The 20294-nt window shown below is 35.5% G+C and overlaps 1 protein-coding gene across 1 annotated transcript; it reads left to right on the forward strand.

The window, feature by feature from the left end:
* The first annotated feature begins 6709 nt into the window (after nt 1-6709).
* Nucleotides 6710-7509, forward strand: LOC126703340 (uncharacterized). The gene has a single exon (XM_050402307.1). It carries the CDS (start codon nt 6897-6899, stop codon nt 7377-7379), a length of 483 nt encoding a protein of 160 aa, XP_050258264.1. The 5' UTR covers nt 6710-6896; the 3' UTR covers nt 7380-7509.
* The last annotated feature ends 12785 nt before the right edge of the window (nt 7510-20294 follow it).

Consider the following 20294-nt stretch of genomic DNA (forward strand, 5'->3'; position numbering starts at 1 on the left):
GCAATTCATTGGCGTGAGTACCAGACTTAACTATCCTAACCAACTCGGATTTAGCCCGTACTATCAAAACACAATATATTTACGGCTACAAAAGAAGCCAAACACTTTTCGAACTACATTTTAATTAACAACTCTTTGTTTCTTTATAAATAGACATTCTTTTTTCTTTCTTTTTCTTTTATTTATTTATTTATTTACATATTTTGCACACCATCGAAAGTAAATCACATGATTTTTCAAGTTTGATATTTTTAGAATCTTGGCTTAGGTTTTATCCTATAGAAAATTTTCCTGAAACAAATTAACAATATTGTGACCAATATTGTTTCTTTAAAAAAAAAAAAAAAAAAAAACATGTGACCAATATTGTTTCAAAGACAAAGACACCTTTTATTTTTACCGGAAAGTTAGAAAGTTTCAAACAGTACTTAGCATTTACTATAATTAATATAATTCTTTATTTATTTATTTCTTTTTTTTTTTTGCATGCAAACAAGGTATCCAAAGATTTTTTAGGCACTTGGCGAATAGATTATTTTTCAAAGATTATAAACTTTTGAGATTAATACTTTGATTTAAGGTTAATTTGCAATATGCACCTTACTATCCAAATTTATGCTAATTTATAGTTTTAATTAGTATAAATTTTTTTGATAGTAAGGTGCATATTGCAAATTCACCTTACATGCATACTGCTAAGTTGGATATTTTCTAGTTTTAACATGTTAATTTGCAATATGCGTCAATTAACATGTATAGTTTTAATTGGCGCTCTGTATATTTCAATGAAAAACATTTTTTTACTTTCTATTAAAAGGAAAAATATTTTCTAGAAAATAGAAATTTGTTATAAAAAAAAGTGCCACGTGCACAACATTTTCACAGTACTTTCACAATAAATTTTAAGTAGCAAGTTGTTGTGGGTTTTTAACTTGAATCCACCACTGAAATTATTTTCTTACTCATCAGTAATAATTTAACATCTAAGATTTGTTGTGAAAATATTATGGACGTATCTTTTCTCTTAAAAAAAATAATTTTTGAACGCTGTCACATTCTTTGTGTTTGTGACCCTAAAATTGAGTCAAAAAATCAATTTATTTCATCTAGCTCACATAAAAAATTTCTTGTAATTTCAAATAATGATATGAAGAAAAGCCTTAATTTACAGAAACAAAGCGTAAATGGAAAATCTTTTCTGTTGTTTGGATCATTTAGAAACCTTAAATTGGAAAATCAACCCCTAATTTGAAATTTACACACAAAAAAAAAAGTGGAATAGTGATTGATATAGGGAAAAAAAGGTCATGCAGCAAAAATTTAGGGTGCGTTTGAATATCGCTTATTTTACTAAAAACTGAAAACCGAAAATTGAAAACAATAAAAAAATAATTTATGGTTACTGTTCACACTAAAAAACACTATTCATTTACCTATTTGCATTGTTCATGTCCCATAAATAGTGCACCAAGCACTGGTCCAAAAAAAAAAAAAAAAAAAAAGGCTGAAACGCTAGACGTGATCCAAACGGGTACTTAATATAGTTTATCAACGACAGTCAACAAGAAGTCTATGGAGAGAGAGAGAGATTTCCATTAAGAAATTTGTTTTTTCCTTTGTTAAATATATAACATTTCATAAAATGTTACAGTTTTTTTTTTTTTTTTTTTTTTTAACTTTTTTAATTTTTAAATGATTTTTCCACCATTAGGCTTATTTTTTGTTGATTACAGAAAATGCTTTCCAGATATGGACCTGAATTTTTTGCCAAACAAAAAAAAAATATAACCTGTAAAAAACATTTATCAGAGAGAACATTTTTTGGGACCAAAACGAAACACAATAACACATACCAAATAAAGCACAAACCAAATATCACAATTGGCCCTAGCTGCTGGAATCTTAAGCACCAATATATATATTTTGCCTGCATTAATCAAATAAGATAGTCAGAGATTTGAAGCTAACTTGTAATATATCAAACTCGCTCGTTACCAACAATGCTAACTACCATTGATCTACCGACCAAATTTATTCAGAATCCAATTATCCTCAACTCCGGCTTGTTTGTTTAACTAGAAAAGTCAGAATTTGGTTTGTTTGTTCCAATCATTTAGTTGTTCTAAATAAAGATTCTTCATTCACAAGCAAATTTAATATTTCTCAGTCAGTTACACCCACCGTTTTTGTCATGGTCACTGTTTGATTATTTGACCCTTTACAGGAGATCAAACAACTTCGAGAATAAAGAAGAAAAACTACTAGTTACTCTAACATCATGAGAACAAAAAAAAAAAAAAAAAAGGATAAATAAAAATCCAGTTCATGGCTATAAATGGCAAACTCATGATGACAAAAGATCTTTTAACAGTTAATATGCATTCTTACGTTTAAGACTTCACACGCATGAGTACGATTAGTTAGTTGGGACTAATCCCGCTAATATATATATATATACTAATCCCTCTAATATATATATATATATATATATGGGCGAAATATTAACAAATGCCCTAAGTGCATTGGTTTAAGAAGTATTTTTATAAACTTTTTATGGGAAAAGAAAATAATAATTAATTTTTTTGACGGCTTTTTATATTTCCTTTAAAAGTAATATCAAAATTTTCTTAAAATGGTTTATTAACAATTGCCCTAAGAGCACCTATTAATATGACTATATATATATAAAAGAAAAAGAAAAAAGGAGTCTGAGATTCTAGAAGAAATAGTATCAATACTTTTAGAGGGAGGCCTCGTGGCACTTGTTGCAAAAGTAAGAGAATAGAAAATAGGGAAGGAGTCGAAAAGTAAGTGGATAAAAAGATTTAGTTTTCTCTCCATGTATTTGGTTGAGGCCTTGAGGGAGTAGAAAAGTCGAGAAATGGAAAACTCTTTTATTTGGTTAAGTAAAAAAGTGAGAGGATAGAAAATGTAGTTTGTATAAATTTACTCTCATTTTTCAAGTACATAAAAACAAATTTTTAATAGTTTATAAAATTGATTTTTTTTAATTACTACAAACTTACAAATTAACACAACTAATAAAACATCTAAGGAAAAAAAAAAAGGTTGCGCTTGATATGAAAAAAAAAGAAAAGAAAGAAAGAATAAGAGCCAACCATGAACCAACATGTGCACTATACCTAGGAAAAGGGAAAACAAGAAGAAAGGAGAAAAATAACAACAACCAAAAAAAAAAAATGAAAGAAAGAGATAGTAGCAAGAGTAAAATTTCTATAAATAAAATAAAAAATAAATAAAAGAGAAAGCATTCCCTCCCCCACTTTAATAAATAAAGGTGAGGGTAGAAGGATAATTTTACATCAAACTCATTCCCTCCCCACTTTTCTCTCTAGTTTTCTCCCCAAATTGGAAAGAAAGCATTTTCCTCTTAAATGGTGGGTTGGAGGAGAAAACTCCACCACACCCATTTTCTTTCTAGTTTTCTCCCCAAATTAGGAAGAAAACATTTTCCTCTTAAATGGTGGACTTGAGGAGAAAACTCTACCACACTCATTTTCTGCCTCCACCTTCCTCCACAACCAAACAGACCCTAAAGAACACAATTTTCATTAAAGATTCATGGAAAGCTTTCTCATTAGGTGGCTAGTAAATCTTTTATTTAGCACATGATCAAACCCTCAATTTCCAAACCCCAAAAACCATGTCAAAACTTTGCTTGATTCATCCAAAATACAAACCTTTAGTGTTAGGATCAACCATCCAACCCTGAAACCAATCATCAAGCCCTATACAAGCAAGTAGACTTTTTCAAATTTTGATTGTATGATGTCAAATTACTCAAAACGATTTTTATCTTTTGATGATATGCGTTAAATTAGGATCAAGCATACTAGTTTTTTAAATTTTAAGTTCAAATGTGTGTGAAGCTCCCTCTTAGAGACTTGAACCCCGGCCCTTATCTCTTACACCTCACAAGCACTTATACTTGTGGAGTGACCATTGCACCGAGGATATGCGGTGACTATTTTAAGTTCAAATGTTAATATGCTATTCATATGCCCAAAAACTCTATTTTCAAAACCCTTAACTCAATGCTTGATTTTATTTTCTGTGAATGACATGCTAAATTTTTTTAATGACATTTTTGGATAATTTGATTGCATGACATGATGTTGGCCACATATTCTAGGAGACTGATTGCAACGGATGGGGTGAGTGCCTAACACTTTCTCACTTCGTAACTTAGCCTCTAATCTTGGATCAATGGTTAGATTAGTCTTATCCAAATGTAATTTTCACAACTTTTGGAATATAATTACTAATAGCTTCAAGTCAGCTATTTTGTTTAGATTGTATCTAGGATCAAAACCATATAATGTTCCCTATTATATTCATTGAGATGTAAATTAAAATTTTCAATCAATAAAAAGAAAAAATTATCGTTGTGGTGTTCTTAATTTTTTCATTAATTAAAATAAGTGGAAAATCTAATGTACAACCCTCAATTTAGTAGCTCAAATATCATTAGTCGAACATATATTTTGAGAGGCAATAAACATAACTTCACCTATTCACTTAGGCCTAATTCAATAAAACTAAGGTCACAGTCTCTCACACTATGATAGAGAGTTTAGTTGAACGAAAGTTTTTTAAGTAAAATGTGGCAATTGCTTTTCCTATTTGAATTTTCTAGAGGACTAGGCCCCCACAATTTTCCCATGCATTGAAGAGATTCTTCTTTGATTTTTTACTTCGTTACCAATCTTGTTTCTTCCTTTTACTGCTTTCACATTTAATACTTTTAGATTTGGTATTGAAATATGCAATTGAACTGTTTATCTATGTGGATTGTTTTATAACTGGTATGGTTGATGTAAGAACCAAGTGCAAGACTTATGGACCTTAGGTCACTTGGGCTCACAATTTATTTGTAGTGGGCTTAAGTATTTCCTACAATGGGTCGTTCTCGGCAGAGAGACTCAAAGTAACACCCAGTTGGTACCCTCTCCTTGACTGTTTTCTCTCAATTTTTCTGAACCCCTTCTTCTCCCAACTTTCTTCTATTTATAGCCAAGGTTAGTGGGGAGATTATGATTACAGTCACCGTTAGTGCTACTGAAGGTCCAGTATTATCTGGTTAAAGTGGTTGTTTAGGTGAAAGGGCGGTGCAGCATTTATGATCTTGGAACTTGGTTCCATTTTGACCGATTATGTTCGGCAACTCACGTTCCCGTGCATATCATGACTTTCCCGGATATGACTCATACGCTCTACCGGGAAAGATTAACCGGTCAACTCTGGGAACTCAATACCCAAAACTTGTTTTTACTCTAAGGCAGTTTCAAGAAGGGCATAAGGTAACTGGAACTTTCTGCTGGGCTTGCGCCCAAGGCCGGTATGGGCTTGGGCCCGGGGCCTAGATGGGTCTGGGCCCAAGGCCAGTATGGGCTTTGGAATCTCGGTGCCGTACAGTTGATTTATAAATTTGTATTATAAAAGACAGTGACACCATTAATCAAGACGTTACATGTTTCATCAGGAAGGTGACAATAGCTAGAGATTTTTTGTAAAATCATGAATTAAAAGGTTGAATTTGCATAATAGATGTTAACATAAGTAAGCTAGATGGTACAGAATATTTTGAAAGCTGGCAAACTAGAAATGGACAATGACCTGATACCTAGCAAAGATTTTACAATGTAATGCTTCCTGTAAGATATTCCTTTCATATCTGACACATGTATATGCATGGACATATATATATATATATATATATATGCTTCTTTTTACTCTCAAGAGTCTCTCTAGTTAGGTTATGTTAGGTGTTGGCGCGATCCGCCGTCTCTATACGATCATAGACGAGTCGCCTTTCACCCCTGACAGGTCTAGTTAGGTTAATATATTATGTTAGGTGGCCATCTCAATAGAATAAAATGAAAGAAGTTGCTTGTTACCATATCCAATAATTAGTTTGGTGTTGTCGTTTGTGAGAGCTCTGTTACATTTTCCAAACTGTTGCTCCATGCCTCGCCATGTGCTCACCTTAATAAAATTCTAAAAAATTAACGAAAACAAACATTAAACAAACAAATTGGAATCTAAGTACATCTATGCATTAGCATTTCAAACCACTGAAATCAGGTAGGAAGATTCAGCCAAAAAAGAAATAAGTCAAGTAGGGAGACAAGTGACAGGTGGTTTATTTTTCTTGCCATTTGAAGTTCTCTTTAGTTAATAGGGCAGGAAATTGACAATAATAAAAAATAAAAATTTATACCATTCGTATAGAGGCATGAAGTTTGTATGCTTTCTAAGTCAATAAGTAGCATACGATATATTAAGAGTTTTGTAACTTATGCTAATAACTTAATCTCCATTATTAAAAGAATTAGTATTTGAATCTCTCTCCTACCAATTATAACTATTGAATTATCCTAAAATAAAAATAATGACATGCGAAACTAAATCCCCATTATTTCATTTGAAATATCAAGAGTTTATTTTATAGTTAAAATTTAGTAATTTCTAAGATGTGACCATATATAGTGTTACGTTGTTATTTAAAAGTGACAATAAGCTTGAAATGAAATCATTTCAAATGGAAAAGATCTTAATACATGACACACATTCTCAGTTAACTTCGTTTCTACCTTGTGTTGCATGAAAATTCATGCACCTACCTACCTGACTTTTTGTACGAGCACTTTGATCTCCTAAAATATTAACAGATAACAGTGGCCCATATCTCTCATTCACTCTCTCTCCTCCCCTCAACCACCATCTACCATCTTTCATGCATAAATCCATTCATTATCAAAGAGAATACACTATCAACCTCAATGCCTCATCTTCCTAACATTGACTCTGTAGAGAAACTTAGATAACCATTTCTCTAAAGACTCTCTCTCTCTCTCTCTCTCAAACACACACTCATGGGGAATGTGACATCTTGTGCTCCTTCCATAATCTCAAGTGGGGTAGTGAAGGTCTTATTCAGTGATGGAAGATTGCGAGTCTACACAAGGCCAGTAAAGGTAGCAGAACTCATTCTAGAGAACCCAGGTCAATTTGTCTGTGAATCAAGCAGCCTCAAAGTTGGGCATCGGATTCAAGGACTTTTAGCTGATGAGGAGCTAGAGCTGCGCCAATTCTACTTTCTCCTTCCCATGGAGTTGCTCTACTCAGTACTAACATTTGAGGAAATGAGCTCTCTCTCTTACAAGGCTTCCAAGGCTCTGAAGCATATAAGTTTTAACAACTTGGCGAAGATCTTCCCAGTCCTAAGTGAGTTTTGCATGTTTCCTTCTGAATCCAAAACAATAAATACTCCAACATGTCATCAGCAGGAACCACTACAGAGGTACTCAAAGCAGAGATCATGGAAGCCTGCGTTAGAGACTATTATTGAAAGTTGAAATACCATGTAGAAAAATGAGATATAGCAGTATTTTGTCTCTATTTCTTCTCTTCAATTCTTTTTTATTTTTGGTGTTAATTTTTGAGATTACCAGTAATAAAGTTAAAAAGGTAAAGTGATTAAATTTATGAGCAATGTTACATAGTTACATAAAAGTTTTCACAACAAATTTCATACATGTTAAGTAAACAGGTTCTTATTGATTCTCATATATGCCTACTATTGTTTTGTAATTCACCATATAAAATTTGTTGTCAATTTTTGTGTGTTCTGTAGACTTACTATAAATTTACAGGTCTAGGTCCTTTGTTCATATATATTCCACTTTGATATTCAGATCTCATACTGATCTGTGGCTACCATTATGACCTGGCAACTCAAGTAGATTCAAAAGAAGAGTAAAATGAAAATTATAATGTAATTCATGATTCATGATCAAAATGGGTCCACTGCCCGTATAACACTAAAGTTCAGCGACTTACAAATGCAAATATGGTAAAACCTCACAAACTTTTCATAAACATCATTTTTTGTTAGAAACTTAGAATGATGGTTACACTGTTAAATTCGTCGTGTTTTTTTTTTTTTTTTTTTTTTTTTTTTTTTTTTAAATAGCTTAAAATATTAGGATAATCAATAATTTATCATTATATCAAAATAAGAAAGGGTAGAATTATGATTAAATGATTATATTCACCTAAAAGTTTTATCTTTTTGGACAAACAATATTTTATCATTTTTTCTTTTTCATAAGAATGAAATTTTTATTAAAACCCTGAGAAAATTACAGATTGCTACACAGACTAAAGGTCTGCACAAACCTGGGAAAAAAAAAATCAAAACACAGAAGCAACTAAATTTGGCTACCTCACAACAGCATCCCAAATTACAACGAAGAATGATATTGATATGAGATTCAGGATAAGGACCACTGCCCTCAATCCTTGCTTTCACTTCTCCTTTAATAGTTAGTAGCCAAAGATCCTTCCTTCAGAGGGAACAGAAACCATGATCCTCTGTTTCCAAATGCTATATACAACAGCACCCAAATTCAATTTGCAAACCACAGAGCACAGACTCTTTCCATTCCAACTTTCCAAGTGTTGCTACCCCACGCAAAAAATAAAAAATAAGGAGACATAATTCTTGGATATGTTCAAAATTTTCTAAACCCATGTTTTAGAACTTAAAAGCCCAACTACGTGTTTAACAAAAAGCCCATACCCATGACATTTTTTTTTTTTTGGTGGTGAGAATCAAGTCATCAACGACAACCATGACAAAATTAGGTCAGCCAGCAAGTGGAGACCTATCTGAAACAAATCCGCGATCCCCTAATATCATTTATTTCCTTTCCTATGAAATGACCTTGGCAACCCCAGTATCAAAGGGATGGAATCCCTCAAATTTCCTCTTCTGTCGGAAAAATCTCATCAAGAAAATTTTCAAGAGATTTGATATATACAGATTTTTCAAAAATTTCAAACGTTGAGAAAAGTACCCTTTCAATTGGGGATTTTTTTTTCCCCAATGGAGAGCATATCATGAATCAAGCCGGTCAATTGTGTAGGTCTAAGCTACTTTCCTGCAGCTTGTATCTAGTGTCTAGTTCCACTATATAAGTTAGAATACCAAACATGTCCAAAGTTGGATAAGTGTCCATATCTCAACGTTTCTAGTAGAACTAGACACTAAACACAAGCTCTTCCCCTTTTATACTATATGTATTTTCTATCAACGATAAGTTTCAAACAATCAAATAAAGTAGAACTATGATATTTCCCCTCTCTCCCTATCTTATATCTTAAAATTTTTGTTTCAGCATCTTGTGACAAGTTTGAAATTCTATTTGTGAGTGCACACTAACAAAGTTGCCTTTGTATCTTGGAGAGCAACGGCCTAAGTCATCTACATCAAAAGAATTTCCTAATGGGGGTAAAATCGCTTCTTAAAAATAGTAGATTTAGTTTCATGCCTCAACTCAAAAAATTGATAAGTTCTTACTTCTCTAAATTTTGAAATTTATTTACTTTATTGTAATATCTCTTTGTTTGCATTTACTAACTTTGTTAATTAATTTGAGCAATCTTCATACAATATCTTGAAGACTTTATTAATTAATTTGAGCAATCTTCATACAGTATCTTGAATGCCCCCCAATTGTTGAATAAAGTAATTGATTTTGCTCAAATTAATTAACAAAATCAGTTAGTGAATCCAATAGATATTTCAGTATAGTAGATAAATTCAGAATTTAGAGAAGTATGAACATATCAAGTTGTTGCGTTGAAGTACGAAATTGAATTTGTTGTCCTTAGAGAAGCAATTTTGCCCCCACTAGGAATACAACACTGTAAAATGTAAAATGAATGTGATATTGCAACAATTTTCAAAATAGAACTGCTACTATAGCTTTTTTCTGGAAACAAAATCAATGTAAAATGAATGTGATAACCTTTTTCGGTACGTAGTGTGCGTTTGTGAAGCGCGTTTGCGTTTCCCAAACGCACATTTTGCGTTTTCAACCTTTTTTTTTTTTTTCGTGCGTTTCAGGCCAATTTTTTACTGTTCATTCACTGTTGCGGCTGCTGTTCATAAATAGTAGCCGTAATATTTGACTTTTCCTGTGAACAGTGCATGGTGTGCACTGTTCACGGACCCACAAAATTTATTTTCAGTTACTTTTTTATTAACAATGGGTCCCACGATACTATTCACACATTTAAAAATTATTTTGCTACAGTATTTTTCAGTTTTCAGTTTCAGTTTTTAGCTTTCAGCTGTATCCAAACGGACTCGTAGTTACATAACCGCTGAGATACGGGAGATAGTGCAGTAGTTTCTTAAATCGTTGTTGTTAAAGCCCATTCTTGGCTCTAACCCTATGCTGGAAATGCGTCTTCTGAGTTTTGTGCTCACACCTTGTATGCCCAGGAAAATGTTGGTGGATGTGGGGAAGTGTTTGTGTGTATGGGTTGCCACTAATTATTGAATTTTACACTGTCTTGTCACTTATCCGGCTATCTGTATCTTGGTTCTAATAACAATCTTATATATATATATATATATATGTGTGTGTGTGTGTGTGTGTGTGTGGGGGTGGGGGGTAACAGACTAGGGAGCCCATATCAATATACACGTTGGGCCAGGAACCCAGTCCAAGGAAGAACCCCTCCTCGGCCATAGGAAGAATCCCTCCTCGGCCAGGTATGGCCGAGGACAAAGGGATTGGCCTATCACTGAGAGTGGCACTCCGGGTCACTCTATGGAACAGGAAAAGTACTAAAACAGAAAAGGACAATTGAGAGAATAGAAATATCTAAGGGAAAAGCTGCCATTATTACAGTCAGTGCCTTGTACCTGACATAGCCATGCTTTTCTGCCATTATAACCACTCCGAACAACTTGGAGGAAGGGCTGATGGGACAAGTATCAACACTAAGAACACAATTCAAGAGGAAGGAAACTACTATAAAAGAGGGTAAAGGGAGGCAGTAAATGGGGGGGGGGGGGGGGCTGAAACCCCTATTGCTCAAGAGGCACCAGAAAAAGCTCCTCGGACCGTGCCGAGGACCAACCCTCTTTGATAAACTCAGTTCATCCTTGCTTGATCGTGATAAACACCATGTTAACTGTTGTCCATGCACTAAAGCCTAACTCTTCGACCCATTCTTTACAAATTTATTGTACCGGGCTCACTAATCTAAGATCCCATACATCTTGGGCTTGGGCTGAAAAACGTGACCCTACAATATATATATGGATTTTGCTAATGTGTGCTCTCAGAAATTGAGAAAGTATTGACAGTTTTTTCAATTCTCGAGAAAATATTTCTAAAAATGGATGGTTTAATATGTACCCTAAGAGCACACATTAACTGAACCCTCTATATATATATATATATATATAAATGTATGCAGTCTTCTAGCCTAAGAACACTAGTATTGGGGGTATAAAAACCTCCTAATTGCTATTTTAGAAACCAACAGCCAAAAATCATCTACATCTGGTGGTCAGTATCTATTTTTTTTTACAACCTCTGTACAGTTGGTTCTCATAAATCAGCCACTCTTCCTTTCTTCTCTCTATCTCCTCTCTTCTCTAACTCCATGGTTGGAATCTGAATCTCAAGAGTTCCTCCCACTCTCTCATCCTCTAAGCTCTTGGGTTCCACAACGGACAAGCCCACATTGCTAGATTGGGCGATGTGGTGGTGGTGGGTATCTATTTTTTTTTACAACCTGGGAACAATTGGTTCTCATAAATCAGCCACTCTTTCTTTCTTCTCTCTATCTTCTCTCTTCTCTAACTCCATGGTTGGAATCTGAATCTCAAGAATTCCTCTCAATCTCTCATCCTCTAAGCTCTTGGGTTCCACAAGGGACAAGGCCACATTGCCAGATTGGGCGACACAATGATGGCGTGGTTGTGGTAGGTGTAGATCGGCCGTGGGTTCTCCTCCGCCTTCTCCTCTGCTTCCAAGTGTAGATCAATGGAAGGTTCTTCGGCTTCTCCTCTGCTTCCAGGTGTAGATCGACGATGGATTCGCATCTTCTTCGGCTTCTATGGGTTTGGTGGGTCTTGGTGTTTTGCTGGGTCTATGGTGGTGGGTCTTGGTGGTTTAGTTGTTTTTTTTTTTTATGGGTTGTGGGTGATGTTGGCAGTTAGCAGTGGGGAAGAGTTTTTGAGTAGAATAGAGAGATGTGAGAGAAGAGAGAGAAATAGATTTTTTATATTATTTGATTGTGTAATTTATATTATTTTATTGAGTTGTATGTAAAAATAGAATTTGAGATGTTAGATAAGTTGTAAAATGAGATGGTAAAATAAATAAAGTAGTGTTTGGGGATGTAAAAAGTGTTTTTTTACATCCCCATTGCTAGTGCTCTAAGGGTGGATCAAATCAAGCAAAAACTAGGGGAAAAAAGAAAACAAACTAATTTAAGGATTCTATTATACATGGGAAGATGTTAAACACCTCTCAACATTAGTTGAATGACAATCAACTCATTTTATCCATCTCTCATGCATATTGTTCAATAGTAGTAACCCCAATATTCTTACCCCCTTAGAATGAGGGTTTTACATTGTGGAGTCATCACTTCTTTTATTGAGTTATGGAGTTGTCACTTCTTTAATTAAGGCATAAAAATAAGAAACCAGAAAATAAATGAAATACATCTTTATTTTATTGAGAAATTCAAGATTTCATTTTAATAGAATGAAATACATAAAACTTAAATGACTTTTTCCTCTAGTTACATGGCCGTGATTCTTGTGAATTAATTAGGAATTGACAGGTGCTTTATACTAGTGTTATATTGGTGTGGACAAGTTGCTAACAAGGCTCTAACATGGTTACTGACGTGGTTGATGATGCTGTTAGGGCTGACATGGCAAAGCCTAATGTTAACACTTGCTTGTTTTTGATGGAGGATAGAACTTGGAGGTGCATGAAAGCACATGGGTTACGATCAACAATGCGTGGTGACATCAAACCAACACGTACGTGTAGGCGCATGGCTAATGCAAGTGGCACTTGGAGGCATAAGGCAAACGACATAGAAGCTTTTGGTGGAGCATGACGATACATGTGGGATAAGAATGAACTTTGGTTTGAGTTTGTAGACCGATTTCTAGACAGGGAACTAATTTGTGTGTCGAGTAAAGAGTTAGCAATTTTGCTATTTTTGTTGACTTGTTGGTGATACGTTAGAGAGAATTGTTAAAGAAGTGGCTCTAATACCATGTTCGAAGATAAGAGAAAAGGGAGAGAGAGAACACAAAAGAATAAAGTGGGTAATTTGTATGTATTGTATATTTCTGTGTGTATCATTGACATTGGAAAAGGCCTAAATATTTAGGTGTAAGGGATTGTACAATTAAAAGATATCCTTGATTAGGGCTAACATTAGAGACACAGTAATGGGTCATTGATTTTAGCTCAATCAAGGAAATATACATGGAAACTAATTGTAATATACTAACAAAAAAAAAAAAAAAAAAAAAAATTGAACTAATACCTACTCCTAGGGCCAACTCTGAGACTTTGTCCTTTCTTTTCCTTCCTAGTGAAGCCTTGTGAAGATGTTCTCTTCTTCTTGTCCTTGAAGGATTTTCCTTCTCCCTTTTTTTTTCATCGCTGTTTTCACTACCCTAGTACCTCACCACTCTGTTACTCCTCTATCATCTCATCTCTTGTTACCTCATTATGTACCTATCTGAACTTATGGAGGAAACACAAAATAACACAAGCATGGAGAGGATTATCTCTAAAATAGAGAATTTAGGGTGGAAAAAAGGCAAAATCAATTTGGAATTCAATCAAGAGTCGTTATTTCGATCAAAGTTCCTTTTGGTAGGTAAGATCCTGTCTACAAAATCATTTTCCCAAGTTGTTGTTAAAGATATAGTGACAAAAGCTTGGAATTTAATGATGGAGACTGAAGTATCGGTACTCGGTAGGAATGTTTTCCCATTTTCTTTTAATCATTGAGCTGATGTCAGAAGGGCTTGGAATCGTAGACCTTGGTCCATTAAAGGTGAACATTTAACATTGAAAAAGTTTAGAGCAGATCTCAGTCTTAATGAAGTGGATTTTTCCACAACTGCTTTCTGGGTTCAGGTCCATGGCCTACCTCTTAATAGATAGTCTAAAGAAAATATTTTCAAAATTGGTGGCTTCTTAGGTAGGACCTTGGATGTTGATCTTGTGGGTGGTAGAGGAGGAGTGTGGAAAAATTTTGTTAGATTCAGAGTTGAAGTGGATGTCTCTTGTCCACTATGTGCTAGTTTTCCTCTTGATCGAGATGATCAGGGACTTCCTGTGCTTTGGGTTCCCTTTAAGTTTGAGAAACTAGGCAATTTTTGTTATGGTTATGGTAGATTAAGGCATGATTTGAGATCTTGTCTGGAGGAAGAGTCTCAAAGGATAGTCAAGGGGAATGTTTTCCAAGGAAACTATGGAAATTGGCTTCGTGCTGAGAATAATGATTTCCAACCTGGCTTTAGTCCAAAGGTCCTTGGTAAACTTGTTCCAATAGAAGGTGACAGAGAAGTGGGAACATTAGTGCAGAAATCAAATATTGTGGAAGCTTCCTTGAGGAACCAGAGAGTTCCGTCAACCATTGCTAAATGGAATGAAGTAGAGGAGAGAGAAGGAACTGAGCTGGCAAATGTCAATCAATTAATGGGACAGAAAGTGGACAACACAGAGCATGGGGCTCGAAAAGGTATTGAGGAAATCTTGGGTATGCTTTCCACCACTCATGTAAGTTCAAAGGATTTGAGTTATGACCATTCTCACCATAACCTTTCTCCCCAATTAAATATAAACCTACCCCATCTCCATCTGGGCCCAATCCACATATAGACTCTTCAGCATCTAAAACTCAACCCATAGCCTCTATACAAATGTCTCTCTATCCGAAGCCTCCTAGAAAAATTGGACCACCAAGCCCACCTCATAATTCCCTTCATCAAACTAAAGCCCAAGTTGAAAATCATTCCTCACCAAGCAATATTAATCCCAATAGCTCAGTAAAACGTAAATCCACTAACTCAAATCCTTCAAACCTTCTTGCTAAAAAACCCAAACTTCCCCAATCATCCCAACTCTCCAACCTTGAATGTCCTCTCTCTTCCTTCAGCAACAATGACGAATCCTCTAGAACATCCCAACCCTCCAATTTTGAATGTGTTATTTCTTCCTTCATCAACAATGATGGCTCCTTTAGAAGATCCATAGTTTCTCAAAAGAATGGAGAAGCTGGGAAAGTAATGGAAAAAGCACATCTAAAAGCCAAAACTTCTCTAAAGGCTCTTGCCAGGATTAAGAATTTGGATAGCAGCCCTTTGAATTCCAAGGTATCTAATGAAGATCAGCTAGACAGCTCAAGTGAGTCTTTCCTTCCCTTGAATGTCCAAATGGCCGAGGAGGCAGGCCTTATGAAGCCCCACCCCTCGCCATAAGAACCCTTGCTTGGAACTGTCGAGGTGCTGGTAAAGCCCTGACAGTTAAAGCCCTCAAGGCTCTTATTAGGGAAGAAAGTCTTGATATAGTTTTTATAGCTGAATCTAAATCTAAGTCACAAAAGATCGAAAGAATTCGCTCAAGTACTGGTTTTGTAGAAAATTTTTGTGTAGAGCTTGTTGGTAAATCTGGAGGTTTAGCCATTTTTTGGAAAGCTGGTGTGGATTTAGAGATTGTTTACTTTGATAGAAATGTTATTGCATCTCTGGTCTATTTTGATCCGCCATCATCCCCTTGGCTCTTTCTTTTGATTTATGACCCTCCCCATGCTAATGGCAAGGCAAGATTTTGGAAGTGCTTGGAGGATATGGTTAGTGCCTTTGCAGGCCCCTGGTTGGTAATAAGGGATTTCAACTGTGTATGTAGTAATTTGGATAAAAGAGGTGGCAGATATCTCGATCAAGGTTCAACTAAAAGTTTTAGCAATTTTGTTCATGGCATTGGGGCAATTGATCTTGGATTTATCGGTTCTCAATTTACTTAATCCAACAAACGGGAAGGTCTTGCTAACATTAAGGAGCGGCTGGATAAAGCTGTGTGCAATCATGAGTGGCAATGTCTTTTCCCAAAAGCTGGAGTTAAACACTTAATTGCCTCTGCTTCAGATCATGCTCCAATTATATTGCACATTCATTTGGATCAGTTAGTGAGGGCTAAGCCCTTTAGATTTGAAGCAATGTGGACTAGAGATGATTCAAGCACTGGGATTGCAGAAGAAGTTTGGCAAAGTATTGTAGAAGGTTCTCAATGTTTCAAGTTGGCTAGGAAATTCAGCAAACTAGACAAGATTTAAAAGTTTGGAATAGGACTCAGTTTGGCTATGCTAAGACCAAAATTAGAGAAATTGAAGCAAGAATAAAAGAAGTACAAGACAGAGCTCCTACTAAAGAGAATCTGGAGTTGGAAGCAACTTTATATTTAGAGCTGGATGAATAACTGGAAAGAGAGGACCTTAAACGGAAACAAAAATCCAGAGAGTTATGGATCAAAAAAGGAGATCGAAATACAAAATTTTTCCATTTTTCCGCTCTAGTGAGAAGGAGAAGAAATCTTATTACAAAGATAAGAGAAGAGAATGGGCTTTAATTGATGAACAGGAAAGATATTGGGAAGTACTTTTCAACCAAATTCTCAGAAGTTTTCCAATCCTCCTTTCTTAGTGTCCCACCAAATTTAGATGAACTAATTGAACCTTCTATTTCAACTCAAGAGAATGAAATGTTGACTGATGTGCAATCTGCTGATGATATCAGAAGAGTTATGTTTGAAATGCAACCCTTTAAAGCTCTCGTGCCAGATGGAATGTCTGGTTTATTTTATAGACATTATTGGTCGATAGTTGGAGATCAACTTGTAGCTGCTGTTCAAAGTTTTTTCAAAGAGGGGTGGTTGCTTCGTGAGTTGAATCACACTTATATCACACTTATCCTCAAAGTTCAAGGTGCTTACAATTTCAATCAATTCAAACCTATCAGTCTCTGCAACGTTTGCTACAAGGTGATTTTGAAAATTATAGTCTCTAGACTAAGACCCTTGCTAAATAAGATGATTGATCCAACTCAAGTAACTTTTATTCCAGATAGAAATATTGCTAAAAATATGATTCTTGCTCAGGAAATTGTTCATAATTTCAGAACTATGAGAAAGAAAAAAGGCTGCATTGGTTTGAAAATTGATTTTCAAAAAGCATATGATAGAATGGAGTAGAGCTTCCTGTTGATTACACTTAAGGCCTTTGGGTTTTGTGAGAGATTTATCTCCTTAATTCAGCAATGTTTATACACAGCCAGCTACACTTTATTGATTAATGGGAGCCATGAAGCAAAAATCAACCCATCTAGGGGTCTGAGACAGGGGGATCCCTTGTCTCCCCATCTCTTCATCATTGGGTGCGAGGTCTTGGCAAGGCTAATCATTAGAAAGGAGAACAAGGGTAATATTAGAGGGGTGCATTTAGCAAATTGAGCTCCAGCTATCACAAAGCTCTTCTATGCTGATGATGTGATGCTATTTTGCAATGCCAAGCTGTCAGAAATAAGAATTCTATTGAATTGTCTGGATAGATATGGCAAATGGTTTGGACAAATTATAAGTGTTAAGAAGTCCGGCATTTTTTGTTTGAAAGGAGTCCACCTTGATTTTCTTAGACAATTTAAAGACCAATGGGGTTTCAAAAAGCTCCGGCATGGAACTAAGTACTTGGGGGTGCCATTATTCTTATCAAATAACAAGGCCAGAGATTTTGCCTATGTTAAGGAGAAGATAGATGCAAGATTGGCTAGCTGGAAGAGCAAAAGTCTGTCTTGGGCTGGTAGAGTTACTTTGATTAAATTGGTTGCCCAAACCATCCCTAACTATACTATGCCCACCTTTTTGCTCCCAAGGAAAATCAATGACAAGTTAGATGCTGCTGTGAGACGTTTTTGGTGGAAGCCAAAAGAGGATTCTAATCAATTTTTCACTCTTGTGGCATGGGATGATTTGTGTAGGCTGAAAGATGAAGATGGTATTGGTTTCAAAAAGTTTAAGAAGTTGAACCAAGCCTTAGTATCCAAATTGGGATGGTGGATGTTGTCCAGGAAAAATTGTTTTTGTGTGAAGCAATTGGCAGCCAAGTACAAGGTTAGAGCTGATTGGCTTGGAGCTCCTAAAGCCTCAAATGCATCATGGGTTTGGAAAGGTATTAAAAGGGTGAAGAATATAATCAAGTTGGGAGTGTGTAAATTAGTAGGTTCTGGGAATTCAATTTTAGTTTGGGAAGATCCTTGGTTACCTAACAAGTCAGGTTTCATTCCAACACCAAGGTCTCAAGTAATTAATTCTTTTTTGGTAGTTTCCCAACTTCTAAATCCTTCAGGTTCAGGTTGGAATGATAATTTGTTGAATGAGTTGTTTGACCAAGAGTCTGTTGTGGCTATTAAAAACATCCCAATTTGGTCTTTTGGTTAGGAAGATAGATGGACTTGGACCAAATCTGAAAATTGGCAGTTCTTGATGAAATCTTGTTATCGTCTCATTACTAAAGGCGACAATATTTCTAGCAGTGTTTCTTTACAAGGAAAATTTGGATGTCCAGCATTCATGAGAGACTAAAGATGCATCTTTGGAGAATAGCATTTAATCTTCTTCCCACTAAGGATCAGTTAAGCGAGTTTTCACCCTCCTCTGACACTAATTGCCCTCTTTGTAATGTTGAGGCAGAGTCAACCCTGCACCTCTTTACTCAATGTCACATTGCTAAAGCCATATGGTTTGGCAGTTAGTGGAACCTTAGAATTGACAAATGGCAAGTTCAATCTCCGGCCCATTTGATTGAGTTATTTATTGATCCTCCTTCATCTATCCAGCTGGATAAAGAGCAAAGAGATGAATTTCTACTATTTGGAGCTCTAACTTTAGATATGATTTGGATGTGGAGAAACAAGGCAGTTAATGAGAGATCTCTTCCAGTGGAGGGTCAAGTTATCAGAAGCCTTCAGAAGTTGTTCTTGGAGCATTGGCGGCCCAAAGTTCCAGTGTTAACAAGAGTCCCAACTAGAAGCAGTGCCAGGTGGTGTTGTCCAAACCAAGGTATGTTAAAATTGAATTGTGATGCAACAGTAGGTGATCTATCATCATGTATAGCAATTGTTGCCAGAGATTGGAGAGGGAAATTGGTGTTTGCAATTTCAAAAAAAGTTAACACCAACATCCCTGTTCAAGCAGAGGCCAATGCCATCCTATTGGCTGTCCATATTGCTATTAACTTCTCTTTTTGTAGTTGCGTTATAGAGAGTGACCGTAAAGTTTGTATAGATGCCATTAAAGGTGGTGGGAACCTAATTCCTTGGAGACTTTTGAATTTTGTTGACTCAGTTAAGAATGTAATCACTGACTATAGTCATGTATCTTTTAACTGGGTTCGTAGGGAGGCTAATCAGGCTGCCCATGTGCTTGCCAATTGGTCCCTTAACCAGTATTTGTTTGGTTCTTTTGATCTGGGTTTTGGCCCTCCAAGTTTTGTTAATGTAATCTTGGCTGAGGCATCCTAGGCTTATGTATCTGTTGTTGTTCAATAAGACTTTTATTCATCAAAAGAAAAGAAAAAATAGTAATAAGAGAGATTTCTCGATAGATCAGGATAGGCTTTCGTTTCGTGATTGTCCTTAAATGGGAGTAATCATACCACCATTAACAAACATGGAGAATACAGCAATGTAAGGAGATGATTTTCTATTTACATGGTGTTTTTTTTAGTAGGGACGGCCATATCCAACCACAGTACCTAACCACTTCTTTGAGTGCCTTCCAATGGTTTAGTCTCTATTCTATGCTCAACAAGACAGGATGAATTTGACAAGAGGTGTACTGAATCTACTCAAAACTCAATAAAATACTACTCAATATTCAGATGGGGGAGGAATTTGGGATTGGTGCTTCTATTGTTTGTTTCTTTCGGCAATCGGCATGCATGTTTGTATTTTGGTGTTACATCGTGTTAAAATTGGAGGTGATGATGGCAGTAACCAAAAGTATACTACTGCCTACTGGGAGCCTAAGTCACAAGTGCAATGATGGTAACGATGGGAAACAGATCGATAGTGGTGGAGGGAAGTAGAGCACTTGCACAGTGTAAAAGATAAAAGAACATGGGAAATCAAAAAGAAAAAGGTAGGAATAGTAAAAAAAAAATTATAGGAATTATTAAAAATATGCTGATGTGGTTTAATTCAAAACTACATTTGCGGAAGAGCCTTTCTTTTTTTTTTTTTCAAATGATAGTTGATACATAATATTAAGGGTACAGATGTAAATTTTGAAATTGTGACAGGCAAAACCAAAATTACTCAAAACTTTAAGAGTATGAATTGTAATTTTGTCTTTACCTTGTCTAGCCCTTAC

The sequence above is a fragment of the Quercus robur genome, chromosome 10 (genome assembly GCF_932294415.1).
Source record: "Quercus robur chromosome 10, dhQueRobu3.1, whole genome shotgun sequence".
In the NCBI taxonomy this organism is placed as follows: Eukaryota; Viridiplantae; Streptophyta; class Magnoliopsida; order Fagales; family Fagaceae; genus Quercus; species Quercus robur.